This window comes from Myotis brandtii, unplaced genomic scaffold (genome assembly GCF_000412655.1).
Source record: "Myotis brandtii unplaced genomic scaffold, ASM41265v1 scaffold79, whole genome shotgun sequence".
NCBI lineage: Eukaryota > Metazoa > Chordata > Mammalia > Chiroptera > Vespertilionidae > Myotis > Myotis brandtii.
The window spans coordinates 8,032,566-8,055,329 of record NW_005371173.1 but is presented as its reverse complement, the minus strand read 5'-3'; the positions used below and the strand labels follow the sequence as shown (position 1 = coordinate 8,055,329).

The following is a 22,764-nucleotide window of genomic DNA, read 5'->3' as shown; positions in this document are numbered from 1 at the left end:
TTACCAGAGGAGAACGTGTCTGGCTCCCTGGCTTGTCTGCCTGGGTTTGAACTGGGCGCTGTGTGTTTTGATTAATTTGGAGGCTCAAGTTACCACCAGCCTGGCAGTCTGGGCACTCCGAAATGCCAAGAGCAGAAGGCAGCTGAGGCGAAAGAGAATGCCCATCCTATTCTCTGCTGTGTTGAACTGGCTTTTCAGGCTAAATCTTATCTGCGGAAGTGCAGGGGAAACCTAGAGCCATCTTTGTCCCGGGTGTCTCCCTCCCGGAGTGCCCTTGGTGGAGGTGGCCTTGGATGCAAGAGTGCAGTTATCTGGCTCGTCAGGGCACACTCTTCAAAGCAGGGCTGGTGCCCTTTCTTGTGCCACTGACCACAATGGCTCTGGGGATGCATTCAGACCCTTCTCAGAATAATGCTTTTAAATACATAAAGCACAATTAAATCAGAATCAGTTCTACTGGAATACAATGATCAATGTTGTCCATATTCATCGCCCAAGGGAATGCTGAGTTTCCAGGAAAGCTAGTGAAGCTGGAGGTGTAACTTTTACTTCCATCCAAGTTCACAGACCACCTGAATTCTTCTCCAGGCTTGGAACCCCTGTATGCGAGCAGTGTCGCTGACATCTGCAGCAGTTGGTCATCAAACACCATCCGTGAAATATATGGTTTGGTCACTGAGAACCACTTGCTTCAATTAGAATTGGGTCTGATAGTGTATTAGACCTATGTAGGTGAACAAAACCCTGACAGTAGATGAATGAAGACACAGCCCTTTTCCTTTTAGTTGTAGAGTGAATATTATAGTCTTCCCTTTGTTTTTTTTATTATTTTTTTTATTTTTTTATGCCTGCAATTGTTAACTGTGGTTGTGCATTAGAATCTCTGAAGGAGCCTCTAAAAACCCTGATACCTAGTTCATCCCAAACCAATTACACCAGACTTTCCAGTGGTAGGACTCGGGTATCAGTTTGTTTTAAAGATTCCGGGAGATTCCCACCTACAACCAAGTTTGAGAGCCACTGTTTAATATGCATGTCTCAGTTAAGTTAGCTGCATTGAATTAGGGTCTCTTCTTAGGAAAATAATGGACTTTTATTATTACATCTTCATTAAGATTTATTGCATTATTAAAAATATATTAAAATCAAATATATGTTATATTTATTAAGATTATATATTTATAAAATATATATTAAACTCTTTATTAAGACTTATGTGTGCCCAGGCCACATATATTGCAGGGTGGTATGTAGTAGCATCTTCCTATTGACAGGAGGTTCTTATGGAACCTTCTCCTGCCATCCTGGGTAGACAGGACATCAGAGGCTCTGTTGAAATAACAGTGTCCAAGAATTCCAAGTGGTGTATGATAATCTTGCATGGACTAACACTACTTCCTGGGGGGAAAATAACCTCAAAGCTAGTGTGAAATGCTCCTCCTTTTTGCTGAATTCCAGAAGATTTCTCCATATGGACCTTAATTTCTTTTCCCTGAAACCAAGTCATTTTGATGAAAGACCAGACTTAGTTTTATCACCTTTGAAGTGGGAGGAGCAGTCAACTGCACCTCATTTCTGATGCCACAACAGAGCAGGAGAGAAACTTGTCATGTAAATATGGGGGGAAGGGGGGAGACCAAATAGGTTTACAGTTGTTCGTATGGAAAATAATACAATAATAATACAAAAATAAACTCTCTGGTTTATGTACTCACAACTGTAAACCTACTTTCCCCCCACCCTGTACAGTAAGGAGGAAGTGTGGTTAAGAGCTTGGTCTCCACAGTAGACTCTGAATTTTGAATCCTTTCCATACTTAATAGTGTGATCCAACCTTTCTGGGCTGGGTCTTCTCTTCTGTACACTGGGCATAGTCATGGCACCCACCTCAAGGAGTGATAGAAATCCAATGCAATGACCCAGTAGAAACCCTTTGCCCAGGGTCTTCACAAAACAATCCAAAACAATCGATAGTAGAATTTGATCCTCCAGTTGCATGAAGGAAAATAAGGTGGATGAGAAATGGTGGCACAAGATAGAGATGTTCTCAGCTCAGTAGAAAAGGGTGAAGCACAACCCACTTACTCCCTTACGGTCAATGAACTATCATTGTACATACAAAGGACACACAAATCTCTACCTTTGACTTTGGTGCCAGATAAGGGTTTTGAACAAAGTGAAGTGGTCATTGTCTTTGACAAGCCCTATATTATTATTTTTGCCTCCTTGTCATAATCACAGTATCATGTCTGTTCTCTGCACAATGCTGAAATACGTAGTGCTGGCTTCCCTACACTTGAATGTAAGCCCCATTAGGGTAGGGACCTTTTTGGTGTTCAATTGCTGAATGAATAATTGAAGTTGGTTATTATTTGCTGAATGAATGACGTTGGATGACTTGACAAATTCACTGAGGATTCACACCCAGGTCTGTTTTCTTCCAAAGTTCATGATCTTTCTTTGGATAGGGATGTGCTTCTGCTTTTGATGAGTTGCACTTTGCCAGACTGCTTGTAGCTCCTTGTTTAACCTTTCAAAAAGGTTAAATTTAATCTTAATTAATTTTAAAATTAATCTTGTTTTACTTCCCCTCCCCACTTAGTCATTCCTCTTCTTGTAAAAACTTTCTCTTTTCAACACCTCTAGAATAGTTGACCCCTAGGTTCTTTTAGAATCTCAGTCATTATCAACACATGTCAGTTCTTGCTATTACATCTCAAGATTTTTCCTGAGCTCATGGCCCTGCCTTAGTGCCTGCACGTATCAACTGTGGATTGCAGGAGCCTCCCCTGCAAGTTCTTTCCTGTGAAATCCATTATCTATGTTATAGTCAGAGTTCCACTAAAACTGCACATTGTATCAGGAAGGTTAGATTACTTTTGGGGCAGTTACGAACAATCCCTAAGCATCAATCTTATAGTAACAAGACATTTTTTTCTCCATTTATGGACATGCTCATCACAGGGAAAGGTGAAGAGCTCTGCTTATCATAGCCTCTCAGGAACCTCCTGGGAAATCTCACTCAAATGTGCCCTTCTCTGATCACCGCAGAAGGGGAAGAGAATGTGCCAAATCAAAAACTGCTCTAAAAGCTTTCATGTGGATGTGACACATACTACTTCCCTTCACATTTCATTGGCCAAAGTGGTTACGTGACCGTGCTGCATTTTGCAAATGGCAGGGAAATGAAATCTACCACATTCCTGGAAAGAGCTGGAAATATTTGGTGATCATTAGTAATGCCCATCACATACATCATGTCACTTGCTTATTTTAAAGCTTGCAGAGCTCTTCTTTGCCTTTATAGCTATTTGTTACACTTTCTAGAATAGAGTGGTCCAAAATCAACTTCTAAAAGCTCTCCTGTTTTGCCCCATACTTCCTAGGTTCACTGTACACTTTCTTACTTCATGCCTTTGTATTTGCTGTTCCCTCCACTTCAGGGACCTCCCCTGTAGTCTGTATGGTGTAATTAACCTGTGTTTTCAGATATAAGTCAAAGATCACAGGTCCTGGTCTCTGGGAAGACCTGTGTTCAAACCTTTATTATATAGCACAGAAACTGTCACGTATTTTACTTTTCTGCGTTACAGGGCCTTTGAGGGAAGAAACAGAGATTATTTTTTTTAACATAACCAAGACATTTAAAAAATAAATTTATTGAGTTATAATTTATGTGCAAAAACCAGCACCCATTTAAAGAGTTTTGTAGATGCATTGACTCTGTGAAGCCAATACCACAATCATGATGCAGATCTTCCTATCACTCCCAAAAGTTGCTGCCTGCCCCTTTGCAGTCATCCCTCTGTCCATCCCATTCCCAGGCAACCACTGATTTGTTTTCGTCTCTGTAGAGTAGTAGGAATTTTCTAGAATTTTATGTAAATGGAATCACATAGTATGTACTCTGTTGTGTTTAGCTTCTCTGACTCAGCAGAACAATATTTGTTCCTTTCTATTGCTAAGTAGTATTCCATTGTATGGATATCACTTTTAAAAAATCCATTTACCTAAAAAAAATAAATAAATAAAATAAAAAAATAAAAAATCCATTTACCTATTGTTGCACATTTGAATCGTCTCCAGTTTGGGGCTACTGCGAATCAAGCTGCTATGAATATTTTTGTTCATGGCTTTGTGTGGACATATGTTTTTATTTCTCTTGAATAAATACCTAGGAGTAAAATGGCTGATCATATGTGAGATGTATGTTTCATTATAAAAGAGACAGTTTTTTGAAGCAGTTGTATCATTTACATTCTCACTAGCAATGTATGAGAGTTCCAGTTGCTCCATATATTTGTGGCGCGTCCTTTTGGTATTTTCAGCCTTTTAAATTTTAGCTATTCTAATACTGTACTTATGCAGTGCTATGTCAATGTGCTTTTCACTTCTCTGATAACTAATGATGTTGAGAATCTTTTCATGTAATTATTAATCATTTATAGAACTTTTGGGAGGTGAATATTCAAATAAAAATGATTGTTTCTATCCTACTGTTGAGTTATAGTTACTATGTATTCTGGATACAAGACCCATGCCAGATTTATTTATTATGAATATTTTCTCCCATTCGGTGGTTTGTCATTTCCTTATTGGTGTCTTTTGAAAAGCAAATGTGTTTATTTTGATGGAATTCATCTAATTTATAAACTTTTTTATTTTATAAGGTTTGTGCTTTTCTTGTTTTCTGAGAAAATGTCATCTAAGCTAACGTGGCAAATATTGCTCCTGTTTTCTTCTTTTGTAGTATTTTTAAATTCAGGTCAGTGATCCATTTGGAGTTAATTTGGAGGTGTTGATGACAGGTTCCTTTTCTATATGGATATATAGTTGTTTGTGCATCGTTTGTTGAAAAGACTTTCTGTCTCCATTACATTTCTTTGGCACCTTCATGCAAAATCATAAGTTTGGGGTTTTTTGCTCCATTGATACACACATTTCTCTTCTTTCATCAGTACCACATTGTCTTTATTACTAAAGCTTTATAGCAAGTCTTGAAATCAGGTAGTTTAAGTTTTCCAGCTTTGTTGCTCTTTTAAAAAAATAGCTTAGGCTACCCTAGGTCTTTTGAATTTACATAGGTATGAGTTTGGTTTGCTAATATTGTGTTAAGAAGAGTTGTGTCTATTTTCTTTAACATTTGACTTTCCTATATCCTAGTTGGAAATGGTGCCTTTAAGATATCTAGCTGGCCCTAGCCGGTTTGGCTCAGTGGATAGAGAATCAGATGGCGAACTGAAAGGTCCCAGGTTCAGTTCTGGTCAAGGGCACATGCCCGGGTTGTGGGCTTGATCCGCAGTGGGGGACTTGCGGGAGGCAGCCGATCCATGATTCTCTCTCATCATGGATGTTTCTATCTCTCTCTCCCTCTTCCTTCCTCTCTGAAATCAATAAAAATATATTTAAAAATATATATCTAGCTATCCTAGAGGAGTTTCTAGGTACCAAACATATAGAACTTCACATGAGAACTCAAATTTTCTGAGATTCACAGGAAACAGAACGTCTTTGGATCATAGTGTACCATTGCATTTATAATGGATTCTTAATGCTATTACTATATTGAAGGCTAACTCTGTGCTTCTAGACATTACATCCTTGGAACTCACTCATGAGTTTCCATGAATTTTGAAACTGTGTAGTGTAGTGGTTAAGAAAGAAACTTTGGAGATTGAATTCTGGAAATTTCACTTACTGACTATGTAACTTATTTGCAGAAAAAAAAGTAATTATATCACTTACCTCAGGGTTATTTGCAAGATTACAGATCTGTGTTAAGCCTTTAGCACAATGCTTAGCACATAGGTAGTCCTCTGAAAATGCTGCTCATCATAATTTTTTTTGAACTATATTTTATTGATTTTTTTACAGAGAGGAAGGGAGAGGGATAGAGAGTTAGAAACATCGATGAGACAGAAGCATCGATCAGCTGCCTCCTGTACACCTCCTACTGGGGATGTGCCCGCAACCAAGGTACATGCCCTTGACCGGAATCGAACCTGGGACCCTTCAGTCCACAGGCCGACGCTCTATCCAGTGAGCCAAACCAGCTAGGGTTCATCATAATTTCTTATGGTGGGATGAGGCTGATGATGATGATTAGGTTGATGGTGGGGAAGAAGAGGATAGGGGGAGAAGCATCAGCAATAACAATGTTGACAGCAGAAAGAGCCAGCTTTCTGGTTTGTTAAATCAAATACCAGCCTTTTCCTAATGTCCTCTCAGTCAGCTTAGGTTAATTCTGATTCTCGTTAGAATTGTTCTTCTCATATCTTCTGAACTAACGGATGATTCATACCTCTCACTAATTTCTCTCTCCGGGTGTTTGAAACTGACTGTTATAGTTTAGTCTTCCTTTTTATTTCTCTTCCTTTCTTTCCATACCAAGTCTTGTCCCTTCCTGAGCTTTGCCTAGCAGTGGTTCTCAACCTTCCTAATGCTGTGACCCTTTAATACAGCTCCTCATGTTGTGGTGACCCCCAACCATAAAATTATTTTCATTGCTACTTCATAACTGTAATTTTGCTACTGTTATGAATCGTAATGTAAATATCTGATATGCAGGATGTACTTTCATTGTTCGCGACCCACAGGTTGAGAACCGCTGGCTAAGGGTTGCCCCAATTCCCACCTTTTTATTCCTTCTAAAATTTATTGGGAGGTCTTTTTTACTCTACAATGAATTAGGAAGGAGGAAATAAACATTTGTTGAGCTGCCCCCACAGAGCAAGCACTATGCTAGCCAATAGAATTAGCTTCATGCAATTCTCTCAGGTATTAGTTTTACATACTGAGAAATCAAGAGCTCAGAGGAGTTCCGAATTTGCTCAAGGTTGCACTGCTAAGTGATCAAAATCTCCACATAAATATTTTTAACTCCAGAGCTCTGCTCTCATCCCTAACCATGAGGGCACAAGGCACCAGGAGAGGAAGGCAGCCAGTCTCTCAGGGCAAGGGAAGAAGTCATCTAAGGCAAAGAAAGCTAACCTCACACTGTGGTTGCGGGATGGAGGATGGGCCTTGTCTGGTGGGATCACAGGGTATAACTGCCAGAGCTCACCCCAAAGGCAGTTCCTGGAGGTCTGAAAGATCCAGAGACTTCAGATAGAGTCACTCTAGCCCTGCCCAGGAAAATCACGGACCAAGAGAAACCTGGGGATTAGTGTTTTTGGCAACAGACATGCAGCATTCTGAGTCAAAATGTCATTCTTGAGTTGGAAATGAAGGGCCCATCTGGTTTTGAAAATTAGTTGTATGTTTTTAGAGCATTTATCATTTCCATGTCTTTCCCATGTGGTAACATTATTATGATGTTAAATTTTCTGTTGATATTGGGAGGAGATAGCAAAGGACAATATGATAAGAAAAGCCACTATTGGAAGAGTGGTGGATGAGTTAAGATATGGTCCAGTTGGCCTTAGACTAGCAAACTCAACTCCAAGGTCAACTGAGAACTCTGCAGCACTCTTAAACAATTCAACCGAACCGGGGGGAAGGAGAAGTGGGGGTGGGTTTGGCCATAATCCAGCAACATTCTAATCAAGTTGAAACTCAGAGTCATTCTCAAGAATTTACTTGAGTAGTTCTCAAGCTTATCCCTGTTGCTTCTTAGAGAATATGAAGGTCCAGTCACATTCCAGTAGTTCATGGACCACACAGATTCATGACCCACTTTAAAAACCTTGTGATGTTTGATGAGATTGACTGTTTTTACTAAAAAGCTCAAACTAAGCTGAAGTCTTTGGAAGACTTCAGATAGAGTCAACCAGAAGATAGGGGATTTTAGAAAGAGCAAAACCAAGCAACCCGCTTGTATGTTGGGAAAAGGTTAGTTGACTCTCTCTCTCTTTTTAAATCTTCACTGAGAATATATTTTTATTGATTTTTAGAGAGAAAGTGAAGGAGAAAGAGAAGGAAAGACATTGATCAGTTGCCTCCCATATATGGCCTGTTCAGGGATTGAACCCACAGCCTAGATATATGCCCTGACTAGGAATTGAACTCACAACTGTTTTGGTGTATGGGACCACACTTGAAACAACTGAGCAACCTGGCCAGGGCCAGATGATTTCTTAAAAAGGAATGTGTAAACCTTGAAAGATGTTGGCCTCTAAGGTAGACAGGGCATGCCATTCTTTATCTGGGAGCATTTTTTCTAGCCTTTCAGGCCCTTTGCTTTTTTTTTTTTTTTTCTTTGCAAAATCTTAGCCTTTAGGAATTTTTCTATTTTGGAAAGATAAAGGTATATACAAGTAGGTGTTCAAACCATTTAAAAAATTTAGCCTTAGAGAGTCTTCAGATAGTTCAGTGTCAGAAGGTTAAAAGAAAAGAACATGTAGTCACTGAGTTAAGAGGAAGTTATTTCTCTGAAAGAACAAGAACATTATTATTAAAAAGAATGCAGACTTAATGCTACTTGGGAAAAGAGAAGACATTATACTGCTGCTACCTTTTTAGCAAAAGATTCTGCTGCTCAGTCTCCTGTTTATCTGGTCCTCCAATCTTGGCCATTGCCCACCCCAACTCCCCAGTCAATGAGAACCCCAGCAGAGTGTACTTTTTTTCAAGATTGGGTTGCAGAGAAAACACATTCCCCATGGTAGAGATTGTAATTTGGAATATCTCAGATCTTGTTCCCAGACTTAGTATTTGGAAGATATTCTCAGTGGAGTTAGAATCCAAAATTTTCATAAGAAAAGAAATGACCTGCTCTTGCCAGTTTGGTTTAGTGGATAGAGTGTCGCCCTGTGAACTGAAGGATCCCAGGTTGGATTCCGGTCAAGGTCACTTGCCCTTGTTGCAGGCTCGATCCCCAGTAAAGGCGGGCAGGAGACAGCCGATATCAATGATTCTCTCTCATCATTGATGTTTCTATCTCTCTCTCTCTCTCTTTCTCTCCCACTCCCTTCCTCTCTGAAATCAATAAAAATATATTTTTAAAAAAGAAAAGAAATGACCTCAGGGAGCTGGAAGAAGAGAACAGTGCTATTTACTGAATATACATGCTGGAAACCACTGATGTAAATACACACTGGGAAAGCACCTGTGGACCTCACTTGGGCTGGTGAGCAAGGAGGATGTCAAAGACTCAGGTCACCTAAGTTCACCTTCCCTCCGTTGGGGGTTTCCAGATGAGCTCCCTGATGTGTCACGGCCTTTGACCAAGTTGCCCAGGTCAGTTTGCTCAAGTAACAGGCACTGACTCTAAGACTGCACCAAGAATAGCTCTTGGGAATGAGCTAGTCTTCAATCCTCTCATGAAACCCTCTATCTTTTTGCATTTTCTTCTCTTGAAAAGAGCTGTTTATGATTACTCTGCATATCTGTTTTTTTCTAACTTAAGGCTTGTACTTTGCCTTGACTTGTCCCCATTTTCTAATGCCCTACTCAACCTCAGGGCATTTCTGGATGCATCCTTCCTCCCTCATCCTCACTTCTACTCTCAGCTTCATCATTTCAGCTTTCCAAGAGGACTGATACAGATTATCTTTTGGCACCATCCTCCAGCCTAGAGCCAGAGTTCAATGTCACTAAGCCAAACCTTGGGTTGGGTCAGATGGTTATCCCCGTGTCAATGTGGCTGGGGAGACAGCACCAGGTGATGAAAACCTGGTCACACCCCACCTAGCTGGGCTGACAGGGCTAGGATGAATCAGTCTATGGAGAACACCTCTACCTTGGGAATAAAAGTGGGCAAAGTAAATCATGTTCTCTGAAAGGCACACAATTTTGCAGAAGTTTCCTAGATAGGCAATTCTCCAAAGCTATCATTTGCATATGTGTTCATGGCATAGCACTTTGGATTGTTTGGAGATTTTGTTTTTTTATAGTAGTGATAGACTCCACTGGAAACACAGCGTCAAGCGATAACAGACATTTTTTTGTGAGATGCAGGGGTTCTCAACCTTCCTAATGCCGCGACCCTTTAATACAGTTCCTCATGTTGTGGTGACCCCCAATTTCATTGTTACAAATGGAACATAATTAAAGCATAGTGATTAATCACAGAAACAATATGTAATTATATATGTGTTTTCCGATGGTTTTAGGCGACCCCTGTGAAAGGGTCGTTCGACCCCCAAAGGGGTCGCGACCCACAGGTTGAGAACCGCTGGGAGGGATGCTGTTCTGAGTGATGGGGTATTTTTGTTTGACGGAATTGTTAATGTAAAAACATTCAAACCTGTAAAGAATTTTTGAGAGTTTATTTGAGCCAAACTGTGGACAATTGCTGGGAAGCAGAATCTCACCAGATTGGGATAATGCTCCAGAGAATGGCAGTTTTTCATCTTGTTTTATACATTTCAATCAAAGGAGGAGATGTAAATAGGTTACATGAAATCCATTGGTGATAGATTAGAAAGGCAGGAGAAAGCAAAGCGAGGTAACCTCTGGGATTGGATAAAAAGTAAAATGATAAACACTTCTTTTTACTTAGGTGGGTACAGGATAGTTAACAGTCAACAATTAACATGATGACAGTAGTAATGAAGGAATTTATGGTCTCAGTCTTGGTGCCAGGAACTTGTGGTTGTGCCCTGAGGGGTCCAGAAAAAGGGAAGTTGCAAGTTAACCCTGACATTTCACTGATATGTTTGTTATGGCAGATGCAAAAAGACAATACGCTCAGTTAAGGTAAAGATTGACCTTTGTCAGGGAAGATACTGGCCTAGGACATGACTCTCTACTATAAACTGCTTTTAGTTCAAGTTTTAATTTCAGACCATCCTTTGTGGATACTTTAGGTCTTTGAGTTTGCAAAATTGTCATGCAGGCCTTCCCTTTTTTTCGTCCTCAGAATAAAAAAAGCTTGGTTGAGACAACAGTGTTTATGCTCTTAACACAGGCAGTTGCAACAAATAAAATCCTCATAGATTGTTGTGGATTAAGTGTGACAGCCTTTTGTGAACTGTAGAGTGTAGTGCACAATGCTGTTCACAGTGTCCAGCTGACAGAGGATGGGGCTGTGTTTAGCTATTGCTGCAGCTTAGGCAGAACAGTCATAAAGTCTGGCTTGATTTAGGCTAGACAGGCTGTGGGATAGTTATCTGAAGCTCACTCCAGGTGAACCAGTGAACCAGGGATCTTTGGCAGCTCATTCAGAGCAAAAACCTTCAAACTCACTACATGGACTTTGGGGGACAAAAAGATTCTTAAGATTGCAGGCAGCTTGAAAAATTAAATAAAGGAATCAATTTCTAGATTCTCAACTGCTATAATATATTCTTTCTTAGAATTGTTCTATCTGAAAATGGCCCAGGTTCTCAGCTCCCCTTTCACACTAGTCCTTCCTCTACTTTTTAAAAGAAAGACATATCCTTACCCCATTCCCCTGCCCCATCCATCCCCAACCTGCTTTGCCCCAGAGTATAAGGACTGTTTATGGGGCCAAGTGATGTGCAGTGTAAATGCCAGTGTTGAGAATGGAAAGAGTTCTACCTCCTGGGCTCCACGTCCTCCGGGCCAGGTGGTTCCCAACTTTTGTAGTCATCACAATGGAAGGAAGGCTTTTCAGCTGAAATATTACTCAAAATAATCTGGATGATGAAGTCTGTATTGCTTTTGGCATACAATTTAATGACATTTGTATAACAGATGCCTTTTATTCACAACTTCTTATTTTCTGTGAATACGTTTTATTAGCATTTATAGCTTTAAAAATTAAAACAGAAGTAGGATTGTTGTTGAACCTGTCTTATTCCAGTAAGAAGTATTGTTAATTTAGGGCTAAATGGAGATACAAAAAAGCCCCATTCATTCATTACCAACTACAATTCCAATAAAATTTTACTTTTAATGTTTAATAATTGTCTATCAAAATTTAAATTTATTTGATGAATGACATGCTACTAATCATCATAATGATAAGCCAATCCAAGAGAAATACATTTTTTAAAGACTTAGAGATTTGCAATCATAGGATATAAAAAATATTCCACTTATGTAATTTTTTGTTGCAGAGAAGTATGATAGGGTGATCAATATGGTTTTCAAGTATAAAATTATATTGCACTCGGGTGTATGTGGGGAAAGAGAATATAAATATGAATTCAAGAAGAAAATGAATATAAAATTTCTGTTGTTAAAGAACTTGTACACATATATTTTAAACTGATGGTGGTGAAAATTGATTGCCATGGCCTTATGATTTCTTGGCCACACCTGAAATAATTCTGCAACAGTTTTATTTTATAGGTCATCATTTACAGTGTTCCAAATTATACTCTTTGGAACTATTTAAAAAGAAGATGAAAGTTTTTAGATATGAACTTGAAAAAAAAAAAGAAGAGGTAGTGTGCATAGGTTTTTCAAAATTCTTATGGGAGTATGAGAACAGAAGAGTGTGAAGGCTGCCATGCCGGGGGTCATGTGGAAGAAGGGATACGTATTACAGTCAGTTCTGTTGTTTATTAGCTCTGTTACTTTGCACAGATTACTTGCATTTATCCAGTTTGTTTTTTCTGTACAATGTAAATAATACTTTTCTTACTAAACTTGATGAAAAGGAAGTGACTTGATGTGAACAACACTTAGCAAAGAATCCTACATATGGTCAGTAAATGCTTATTTCTCTTCACTTCCCCCAAAGCTGTTATGGTTCCTCTCCCTCTCCCTCACTCTCCCTTCCTCCACTCCCTCACCTGTATTCAGAGTTAGCCTCATCTTACTTTTCCTATTTAATATATTTGTTTCACATTCTGAAGGTCCCAAAGTCTCTTCCCCAAGTTTATTCATCCAACAAATACATCCTGGAGCACTTCCTGTATTCCAGGCATTATTATGGCACTGGGGATAAATCCGTGAATAAAAACAGATGAAATCCCCTTACCACTGTTGAGTGTATCCATGGGTTATGCATGTATGCATATAATTTATTTGGTTAATCTCTTCCCATCCACCCTACCCCTCTCACCTCTGAGATCTGTCAGTCTGTTCCATGCATCTGGACCTATTAGTGTGTTGAAGGCCTGGGAAGGGGGAGAGAGGAGAAAAAGGGGGACATCTGTAAAAATGTCAACAATAAAAAAATAAACTTGAAATCGAAGATGAAATCCCTGTGGTCATAGAGCATATACTATAACTAAGTGCATGGTGATGAGAATGCGTTGGGTACTCCCCATATAGCTGCGTCTGTTCGTTGTTATCAGTGTCCTTTTACATTGGGCAGTCCCAGTAATGGGGAGACCAGTTAGGTTTTCTGCAGATTGTCCCATCTGTCCATCCATCCATCCATCCATCCATCCATCCATCCATCCATTTGTCCAGCCATCCAGCAATTCAATTAAAATGTACAAAGAAACTCCTAGGTATCAGGATCATGATCCATGCTAAGGCATTCTTACTCTGAAAGTTGATGATAGCAATACTCTATTTTAATAAAATCCCCTTTTGTACCCCCTTTATCACAATTATGCACAGAGAATAATTGCATCATGTATCTCTTTTGAGGTAAAAATGCAAATATCTCTGATTTCCTTTAATTTCTGCCTGTGCTTTCTATTTATTTAAAACTAGAGGCCCGATGCACAAAATTCGTGCAAGGGGCTTGGCCCTCATAGCCCCAATTTCGTCCAAAAGATTGTCTGGAAGGACTCTGGTCTAATTAGCATATTATGCTCTTATTATTATAGATATCAAGTACATTTTAAATGATTCAAACCAATTCATGTATTTCTTCCAAAACAATAATTTGTTTTCTTGAGATTGACTTCTAGAATGCAACTAAAAAAGCCTTTATTTAAAAGGATGGATTTAGGGATGGGAAAAGATCTGGGCACTCAAAGAGATTCTGTTTCTATTGATTTTGAAACTGTATCATGGAATGTTGTTCTACCACTTACTTAGAAAACTTATTTAGAAAACTAGTCTCTCATAAATACATCATTGAGTTAGTTTATCCAGATTTTACCCAGAAATTTAAAAATAGCTTGTAATATTCAACACTCCTAGTTTTCTTCTCTCTACCCAATTCTGGTATTCAGCGAAACCAGTTTTTAAGATGAGACATTTCAATTCTTTGAGCCAAAAAAAATCTTTTATCAAAGTCTTAAGTTCTTTGAGTCAAAAATAGTCTTTCTTATTTTATTGAGATAAAGTTCACAAAAGAAAATTCATCTTTTGACTCCTTTAAAGTTTATAATTCAGTGGTTTTTAGTATATTCAGAATGTTGTGCAACCATCACCATTATCTAATTCCAGAACATTTCCATCACCCCAAAAGAAACACTGTACCTCCCAATTCTCCTCTTTGCCAACCTCTAGTAATGACTAATCAATTTTCTGTCTCTATGGATTTGCCTGTTTTGGATATTTCACCTACATGGAATCATATAGTATGTGACTCCTTTCACTTAGCATATTGTTTTCAAGGTTCATCCATGTTGTAGCATGTATCAGTCTTTCATTTTATTTTATGGCCAAAGGCAATGTATGGATCTACAGTGGTTCTCAAACTTCTGGCCCTTTAAATACAGTTCCTCATGTTGTGACCCAACCATAAAATTATTTTTGTTGCTACTTCATAACTGTAATGTTGCTACTGTTATGAATCGTAACGTAAATATCTGATATGCAGGATGGTCTTAGGCGACCCCTGTGAAAGGGTTGTTCGACTGCCAAAGGGGTCTCGACCCACAGGTTGAGAACCGCTGAAGCACATTTTGCTTATCCAGTCATCAGTTGATGGACATTTGGCTTGTTTCTACTTTCAGGCTATTATGAATAATTCTGCTATGAATATTCATGTGCAAGTTTTTGTGTGAACATATATTGCCAATTCTCTTGGTTATATACCTAGAAATGGAATAGCTGGGTCAGATGGTAACTCTTATGTTTAACTTTTTGAGGAACTATCAAAACATTTCCACATTAGTTGTATCATTTTACATAAAAATATTTTACGTATATTTGCTGTATGTGTGCAAAATATGTATTTCTATACTAGAGGGTTCCTTTCCTACTTTCAAACAGTAAAAATATCACTCAAGTGAATTTAATTTGGATTTTCAAGAAAAACAATTAAATAGAAGAAAATTCCACTTAGAGAAATGAAGCAATACTTTTTATGCAAGCATTTTATGTATATATGTGTATATAGATACATCTTTTTACTCCTCAAAAATATATTTGACATATAAAGAATTTGAGAGTATTTTTATTTTTAAGAATAAAAATTGAGCCGAAACCGGTTTGGCTCAGTGGATAGAGCGTCGGCCTGTGGACTGAAAGGTCCCAGGTTCGATTCCGGTCAAGGGCATGTACCTGGGTTGCAGGCACATCCCCAGTGGGAGATGTACAGGAGGCAGCTGATCGATGTTTCTCTCTCATTGATGTTTCTAACTCTCTATCTCTCTCTCTTCCTCTCTGTAAAAAATCAATAAAATATATTTTAAAAAACAAACAAACAAACAAACAAAAAAGAATAAAAATTGATATTTATTCATCAGTTTATAATGGTCTTTATTATCCATAAATGAGTGAGACCATGTGGTATTTTTCTTTCATTGGCTTATTTCACTTAGCATATGCAGAGCAGCATCGAACAAACTGTCAAACTACAGCGGGAAGGCCGGGGAGGGTTGTGGGGGGAGGGTAAGAGATCAACCGAAGGACTTGTATGCATGCATATAAGCATAACCAATGGACACAAGACACTGGGGGATAGGAGAGGCCATGGGAAGGTCAATGGGAAAAAAAAAGGAGACATATGTAGTACTCTTTATAATACTTTAAGCAATAAAACAAAATTTAAAAAATTGATATTTATTCAGTATAACTACCACTAAGGAAAGATTATGTAAAATATTTTTTTGAAGTTTTGTTTCAAAAAACATTTTCATCACTCACTATTAACAAGGAAAGTAATTATTTCAACCTTATAATCCATACTGTGTTTTAAGCGATATGTTTATTTTTACCATGTACAGACTTTAAACCTCACTTATGAACGGGAATCATCTGGAAGAGAAGACTAAGGACTCAGAAGACTGGCTGTGCAGTAAGCCATGCACATGGAGTTAGTAAGGTGCTCTTTCAGGTGGTTCAAGCTCTTGGCCACAAAGCCCTGGTGAGTATCCTCAGTGCTTTTATTCAATAATAACGCTTCCTCAATGTTTTTTTTTAAATATTTTTATTTATTTCAGAGAGGAAGGGAGAGGGAGAGAGAGATAGAAACATCATTGATGAGTGAGAATCATTGATCAGCTGCCTCCTGCACGCCACCTACTAGGGATTGAGCCCAAAACCCAGGCATCTTCCCTTGACCAGAATCGAACCTGGGACCCTTAAGTCCATAGGCCAACACTCTATCCACTGAGCCTAACCGGCTAGGGCTCAATGTTGGTTCTATAGGTATAAACTATATGAATGCTTCATGTGTCAAAAAGCCAGTCATTCTAGAAATCTATGGGTTATGCCTGCCTTTTTGCATCTCATTTTTATTATTAAACACAAATCCTTTCTATTCTCCCTGAATTGCACCCACATACTCTTACTGAATGGGAAGGTGCTCACTTAAAGGCTGCAGGTTCTGGCTCTTACACACTGGGTTTGAAGAGCAAAAAGTTTCCTTTCTGTCCAGAGCAGCAGAGTCCCTAGAACTAGCAGAGCTAGTTCAATGCATTTCATGAGTGTAGTAAGCAGGATACATACCCCCAAAGAAGTCTACATCCTAATCCCATGACTATGTTTTGTTTCTTGGCAAGGGAGACTTACAGTCACACGTGGAATTAAGATTGCTAATCAGCTAACCTTTCCAGGGGGAAATTATCTTGGATTATCAGGGTGGATCCAGTATAACCTGAAGGGCCCTTCGAAGTAGGAGAAGGAGGCAGGAGAGTGAGAGTCCAAGAAGGAATGTGGTAGAAGAGGAGGTCAGAGGGATACAGCAAGAGAGAGACTTGACCTGCCCCTGCTGGCATTGAAGATGGAAGCGAGCACAAGCCAAGGAATGCGGGCAGCCTCTAGAATCCAGACAAGGCAGGGAAACCGACTTACCCATGGCACCTCCAGAAGGAACACAGCCCTGCCAATGCCTTGATTTTCGCCGGTGAGACCCATTTCTGACTTCTGACCCCCAGACCATAAGATAATGAATGTGTGTTATGTGTTAAGCCTCTGAGTTTGTGGTAATGTGTTTTAGCAGCAGTAGGAAGCTAATATGATATTGTTACAAGTGACTAAAAGAGACTTTGGGAGTTAAGGCAGAGAAACATTAAATAATGAAAAATACGAAAAGTTTTCAAGTTGATGAACACGTGTTATGGGCAATGAAGGAGGAGAGGGTGGTGGAAAGGAGCATGTACTTATCAGAAGTGCAGTCAAGTCTTACTTGTTTGGAGAGGATGTGGAGGAAACTGTAAAGTAGTCTTAATTTTGAATGGTTCTTTAAAGAACTCATTATTTTTAAACATATACTGCACGAGGAGAGGAAGGAGAGGGTCATGGGACTCAGACCTGGCCTGACCGCCTACCCGCCCCGCCCCCCGCCCCCGACTTGGTACCTCTCTGCCTGTGACTTTTTGAGCACATTATTCAACATTTCTGAGTCCCTTTGCATTGAGTAAAATGTGGAAAAACATATCCTGGCTACAGTTTTAGGGAGGCCTGAACTGCTCTAAGATGGAACCTGTACTCATTTACAAATGTCCAACGTGGTACAGAGTCACTTAACAAACAATGGTTATAAATACTTTAACTTGATTGAAAACAGTTCATTACTGTGTTTAATATCTCTTTCCCTTTTTTATTCTCTTAATTCACTTAGTTGCTTCACTGAAATGCCAACCTGGCCTTTTTGGGGATTTTCATGAATTCGAATAGAAGGGTTGGGAGGAGGGGGACTTCAGTGTGGAAATCTGTAAGTATGGCTAGACTGGCCCCTGTCTCCCATGGTCCAGCCAGGGCCTCCCCCAGGGGCATGTCTCTGTGGGTGTCTGTGGTGTTTACCAGCATCTCAGCACAGGATGAAAGAGTAGAGGGTGAAGAAGAAGGCTCACTTAGGACGTGAGGGTTTAGTGAGGAGATGACTACGCAGAACAAAGGACAGGCTGGCAGAGAACTCAGGGCCCAGGCTGGGGCCCTTCTCCCACCCTTGGGGATGATGTGACGGGAAGCCCCAACTCCATCATAGCTGTTTTAAGGGTAAATATAGAAGCTCTTGGACAAATATAAGACCAAAGCCAATGATTGTGAATGTTTAGTGGTCACCTTGGTCAGGCCCAGCTGCTCGGACAAACACTATAGACTGCATGGCAACAGGAATTTATTTTTCACAGGTCTGCAGGCTGGAAGTCCAAGATCAGAGTGTCAGCAAAGTGGATTCTGGGGAGGGCTCTCTTCCATGTTGCAGAATGTTGACTTCTCCTTGTATCTTCACATGGTGGAAAGAGGATGGGAGAGCTCTCTGGGACCCTTTTATTAGGACACTAATCCCATTCATGAGGACTCCACCTTCTTAACCGAATTCCATCCCAAAGGCCACATCTCATAATCTATATAATAAAAGCCTTGCCCTAGCCGATTTGGCTCAGTGGATAGAGTGTTGGCCTGCGGACTGAGGGGTCCCAGGTTCGATTCTGGTCAAGGGCATGTACCTTGGTTGCGGGCATATCCCCAGTGGGGGGTGTATAGGAGGCAGCTGATCGATGTTTCTCTCTCATTGATGTTTCTAACGCTCTATCCCTCTCCCTTCCTCTCTGTAAAAAATCAATAAAAAATATATTAAAAAAATAAATAATAAAAGCCTAAGCAACCATTATGGCAGAACAACCAGTCGCTATGATGCACACTGACCACCAAGGGGCAGACGCTCAATGCAGGAGGTGCCCACTGGTGGTCAGTGCGCTCCCACAGGGTGAGCGCCACTCAGCCAGAAGCCGGGCTCACAGCTGGTGAGTGCAGCGGCGGTGGCGGGAGACTCTCCCACCTCCACAGCAGCACTAAGGAGCAGTGAACCAAGCAGTAAGGAGCAGCAAACAGGTGGGCGGTAAGAAGTGAGGGGTCTCAGACTGCGAGAGGGATGTCCAACTGCTGGCTTAGGTCTGCTCCCTGCCCCGGACTGCAAGAGGGCACAGGCCAGGCTGAGGGACTGCCCCGCTCCCCACCTCCAGTGCACAAATTTCATGCACTGGGCCTCTAGTACTATCATATTGGGGTTAGGATTTCAACATATGTATTTGAGAGACACAAATATTCAGTCCATACAGTGGTCCCTTTTGGTTCATCTCTCCTCTGTTAAAATTTATTTATAATGAAGTTACTCCAATTAGATTTCTGCCTCCATAATAAAACCCCGAACTATCTAACTCTTCCCTAGCTAGTCCATATTATTTCCACTGCCTTCCAAACTATCTCCCTGTCCAGCTAGGTTTCCTTCCTTCCTACCTTCTAGCTGGCTTTCCTTAATGTCATTCAGCATACACTGTCTTTGCACCGTCCCTGAGCAAAGCCTCTCCTCTCTAGTTTTCATTCTGAGAGTCATTTTCCTTCACTCATCTATCCATCCAGGCCTCACCTTCAGTGTCTCCATGGTACCCAGCACAATGAGGACCTCACTAAGGGGTGTGAGTACTTCTGGACTGATTAATAAGGGAAAAGGTAATGAAGACCACTAGAGAGAGGATAACGTTTATCTTGTCACCAATGACAATCAGCTGGTGTCAACAGCCTATTAAATATAAGAAGTTTTCTAGAATTAATTCCTCTATTTATTTACTTATTTATTGTGGTTTACATGAAAAGGGACAGTTTAAATTCATCTGCATTTTTGCTTTTTTGTAGGTCACTTATACTTTTTCTCTTCTCTATGCAACTTGTATATGGGGTAAGTACATTAATTAGCTCTGATGACATGCTGAAAATTCACTTTATTGAATGCATCATTTTTGTTATATTTTTAAGCAAGTAGCTCCCTGGGATTCAGTTTTCTCATCTGTAAAATGAAGTGTTGGACTAGATGAACTCTAAAGTTTCTTTTATCTTTTACAGTCAAGACTGCTTAGCAAACTGCCTCCAAATGATATTGGAGATATTTTTATTTTATAATATAATCCTTTCTTAAAAACATTTTTTGGAGAGGGCCAGGAAGCAGCTGGGCCACTTCACGATTAAATCAAGAAATATAAGATTAAATTTGAAATTTTAACTCTGGAGTAAGATAAGCCTAGAACATTCTGTAATAAGATCTAAGAATCTAAGTTATTAAAAACCAACTTCAGATGTTTTTGGGAAATTCAATGGGCTGCCTGTAACTCAGGTCGATCTTAAGACAGCTGGGCTGCATTAAATCACTCTAGTGAACACATTTCTATCTCATCTCTCCAGCTCGGATCCACCCAGTCCAATTCTGTGATGCAAGTTATCAAAGCAAATCAAATAGAAAGCTTCTTTCTGTTCTCTTCTTATCAGTCAGGAGTAGAAGGCATTTGTGTTCAGAGATGAGAAGTCTTGGTTCTTGGCTGTGACAATGAATGATCTCTTAACCTAGCCAAGACTCAGTTTATCCTGATTGAAGTAAAGATGATAAGATTTATCCAGCTCAGTTCACATGCACTTGAGAGCATCACCTGAAATAATAAATGAAAACACACTGAAATATATGTGTGTGGATTTTTCTATTTATCTTATTTGATATTCCTGTTTATTTTTGTATTATATTCTTTTTATTATTATTATGAAGGTTTACAGAGTCCTAAATTTCACTTCCTTTGTTCCTTATGTTCCATATGAATGAATTTGGTTCCTGAACCGAAAATCGTCCTGCTCTGGATTTTCCCAGCAGCCTGTGTATGCAGAGATTCTGGAGTTCACACAGGGAGTGGCTATGCTATAGTTGGGTTGTAAAGGTGGAGATATAAATTGCTGCAGTATCAATGGGAGGCAATTTAACTTTCAAGATTTTAAGTGCACGTACCTGTTGACACCGGAATTTATCTTTTTGGAATGTATCATACATACTTACATTGACTTGTGCATAAAGATAAATGCACAACAATACTAGTTGCAGGATACTGTTCAGTAGCAAAAGAAGGGAGATAGTTACATTTCCATCAGTAAAGACTGATTACACAAGTTAGAATACTTTGTAGCCAAATGTATTATATTGGCATGATTTTGAAGACATCTGATTAAGTGAAAACAGCAAGGCACAGGAAAATATACCACACCAAAAAGTTGTGTGTGTATGCATGTGATAATCATATGAATGTGCTTATAAATACCCAGACACCAATTTGAGGAGATCAATTACCTCTAGGTGAGAGAATGGGAGGCCAAGATGGAAGAGAAAATGTCTTTTCCCATTATACTCTTTTGCACTATTTGGTGTGGCTTTTTTTTTAATCATGTGCATATGTTATTTATTTTTCAAAAAAGAAAATAGAGGTACAAATATAGGGCAGATGACTAATCCATAAATTAATAACATTATTTTCTTAAACTTTCTATGCAATAAATATTTATTTAAAAATATCTATCATAAAATGGATCATGACTTTTCCTTTTTTCTCTTTGGAGAAGTTACATTGGTTTTAGAGAATGTCAGTATATTGCCAGTGAGTACAGTATATATTTTGAATGTTGACTTGTCTGAGATAGAGTCTTTATCTTCTTTTAATGGGTTCCTACAATCTGTTTTTTAAGATTCTTCCTCTATACATGCCTCCTCCTTTTCAAATGCTGTTTATTGGGCTGTGTCTAATGTAGAAGAACTTTGTAGAGACTAAAATCACCTCTTGCTTTTTTCTTTTATTGGTCCAAGTCAAAGCTTTACATACAACTATTTCTGTTTCTTTATTAGAATCTGCTGATCTATTTTAAATGGATTCTTCTCTGAATGTAATTTTGCTCCCAAATATCTCAGTGAAGCTTGGCACAATGAAGTTAAAAAAAAAACACCAACACACATAAAGCAATAAAACAACAAACTTGCCTTTATTATCAAGCCATTGAATCAACTGCCCCTCCTTTTTCCCTGGTTGTTTTGATATTTCACTGAACACATAGTAATGAACCCAACCTCAAATGAACCTAAGTGTTCAGACTAGTTGTTTTAATGCTTTCATGCTGTCCTGATCTGGCCCTGGGCATTTATTAATTTAATTTTCTTTTTTACCTTACCAAGGTTTTGAACTCTATGTTTCTACATCATAAATAACAGAGTTACTCAAAACTCAAGAGGCATCTATTTCTAAAACTTCAAATACATTTTTTAAACTTTAATTATCTAATTGCTTGGCTCTTGTCAAGGTTTAAATTCTTATATACTTTCAACGATCCATTAAGAGTTTTGTTTATAAGGATGTCTTTTCATTATTGCTTAATGTAAAGTTATTTTCTTTTGGATTGTTTCTGAGTATAATTTTCCTGAAAAAAAAGTCTAAATTATGTGATTGAAAAGGAAAAAAAAAACAACATGCTAGATAGATTCCTTTCCCACATATACATATATATTTATATATGTGCATATTCATATATATATTCACATACATATCTATGTACCTACATATAAAACTTCTGATGGAAGTTTTATATATATATAAATCAGAACTATAAATATTGGTTTAACTGTTTTGTTTCCCCATTATACATTAATCTAAAGACTTAAGTTTACAGCCTTGAGTTTAAAACGATCTATCAGTTACAGAAATGTGTGGTTAATACACGCACACTGCAGTGAGCACTGGGCCTGGCTGGATCATGCCTTTCTGGCATTTGCATTAATGCCCTCAGCTCCTGGCACCTGGAGCTGCTTTAGGCACCACT

At 39.1% G+C, this 22,764-nt stretch overlaps 1 protein-coding gene across 1 annotated transcript in view; it reads left to right on the top strand.

Annotated features, from left to right (window-relative positions):
• The window catches only part of COL4A4 (collagen, type IV, alpha 4), a 134,330-nt gene that overhangs the window by 740 nt on the left and 110,826 nt on the right, over positions 1-22,764 (top strand). The window contains exons 2-3 of the mRNA XM_014531009.1: positions 15,930-16,069; positions 19,783-19,825. Of these exons, the coding sequence (XP_014386495.1) occupies positions 16,008-16,069; positions 19,783-19,825 (105 nt within the window). The 5' untranslated portion in view covers positions 15,930-16,007. The remainder of the gene's footprint in view (positions 1-15,929; positions 16,070-19,782; positions 19,826-22,764) is intronic.